The following is a 639-nucleotide window of genomic DNA, read 5'->3' as shown; positions in this document are numbered from 1 at the left end:
TACGGAAATCGAAGGAAAGTTTGTGAACATTGCAAAGGTAGGTTTTCCACACTTACTTTTTTAATTTCACTTAGGTCTGACTGTTTGAACCATAACACCATAATTTGAATTTCTAATGAACTAAATATGATGACAGTGGAAATAATCAAATACTTTAACCAAACAAAACTTATACGGCAGACTAAATACACTTTATGCAAAAATATTGTATGTGAAAGAAGACAATACCACCTTATTGGTAGTCATAGATGTAAAATTATAATTCCGGAGGCTTAATACTCTTTAACCGGAGCTATTCTTTTTATTGAACACATGCAGTTGTCCCAAGCATATTCACCATGAGACTATGGCAAGATCCAGAGATGGGAAGTAACGAAGTACACACTTTGTTACTGTCCTCTAGTACATTTTTCAGATATTTTGACTTTACTATTTATTTTTTTGGTGACTCTTTACTTTTATTCCTTACATTTTAACACAAATATCGGTACTTTCTTACATTTTACTAAATTGGCTCGTTACTTTAGTTTTGTACTAAAGATCGTCTATCAAGTGTGATTGTGAGTGCATGTCGGAGACTCACACCGCGAGCGGGTGCGCACGGCACACTGAGAAAAAAGTGAGAGAAAAGAAAAAGAA

At 34.3% G+C, this 639-nt stretch overlaps 2 protein-coding genes and 1 gene segment (V, D, J or C); 2 read left to right on the top strand and 1 right to left on the bottom strand.

Moving 5' to 3' along the window:
- Positions 1–639, bottom strand: part of LOC116696560 (signal-regulatory protein beta-2) — a 29,757-nt gene that overhangs the window by 20,127 nt on the left and 8,991 nt on the right. The gene's annotated exons all lie outside the window — the stretch shown is intronic.
- LOC116696562 (uncharacterized) overlaps positions 1–639 on the top strand; it is a 15,596-nt gene that overhangs the window by 13,195 nt on the left and 1,762 nt on the right. The window lies entirely within an intron of this gene.
- LOC116696564 (Ig kappa chain V-VI region NQ5-78.2.6-like) overlaps positions 1–639 on the top strand; it is a 2,256-nt gene that overhangs the window by 734 nt on the left and 883 nt on the right. Inside the window, 1 exon segment of the V gene segment in view lies at positions 1–37. This exon segment is cut by the window's left edge and continues 109 nt beyond it. Coding sequence covers positions 1–37 — 37 coding nt within the window.

This window comes from Etheostoma spectabile, chromosome 10 (genome assembly GCF_008692095.1).
Source record: "Etheostoma spectabile isolate EspeVRDwgs_2016 chromosome 10, UIUC_Espe_1.0, whole genome shotgun sequence".
Taxonomy (NCBI): domain Eukaryota; kingdom Metazoa; phylum Chordata; class Actinopteri; order Perciformes; family Percidae; genus Etheostoma; species Etheostoma spectabile.
The sequence above is the reverse complement of the archived record's forward strand: the minus strand, read 5'-3'. Positions and strand labels throughout refer to the sequence as shown.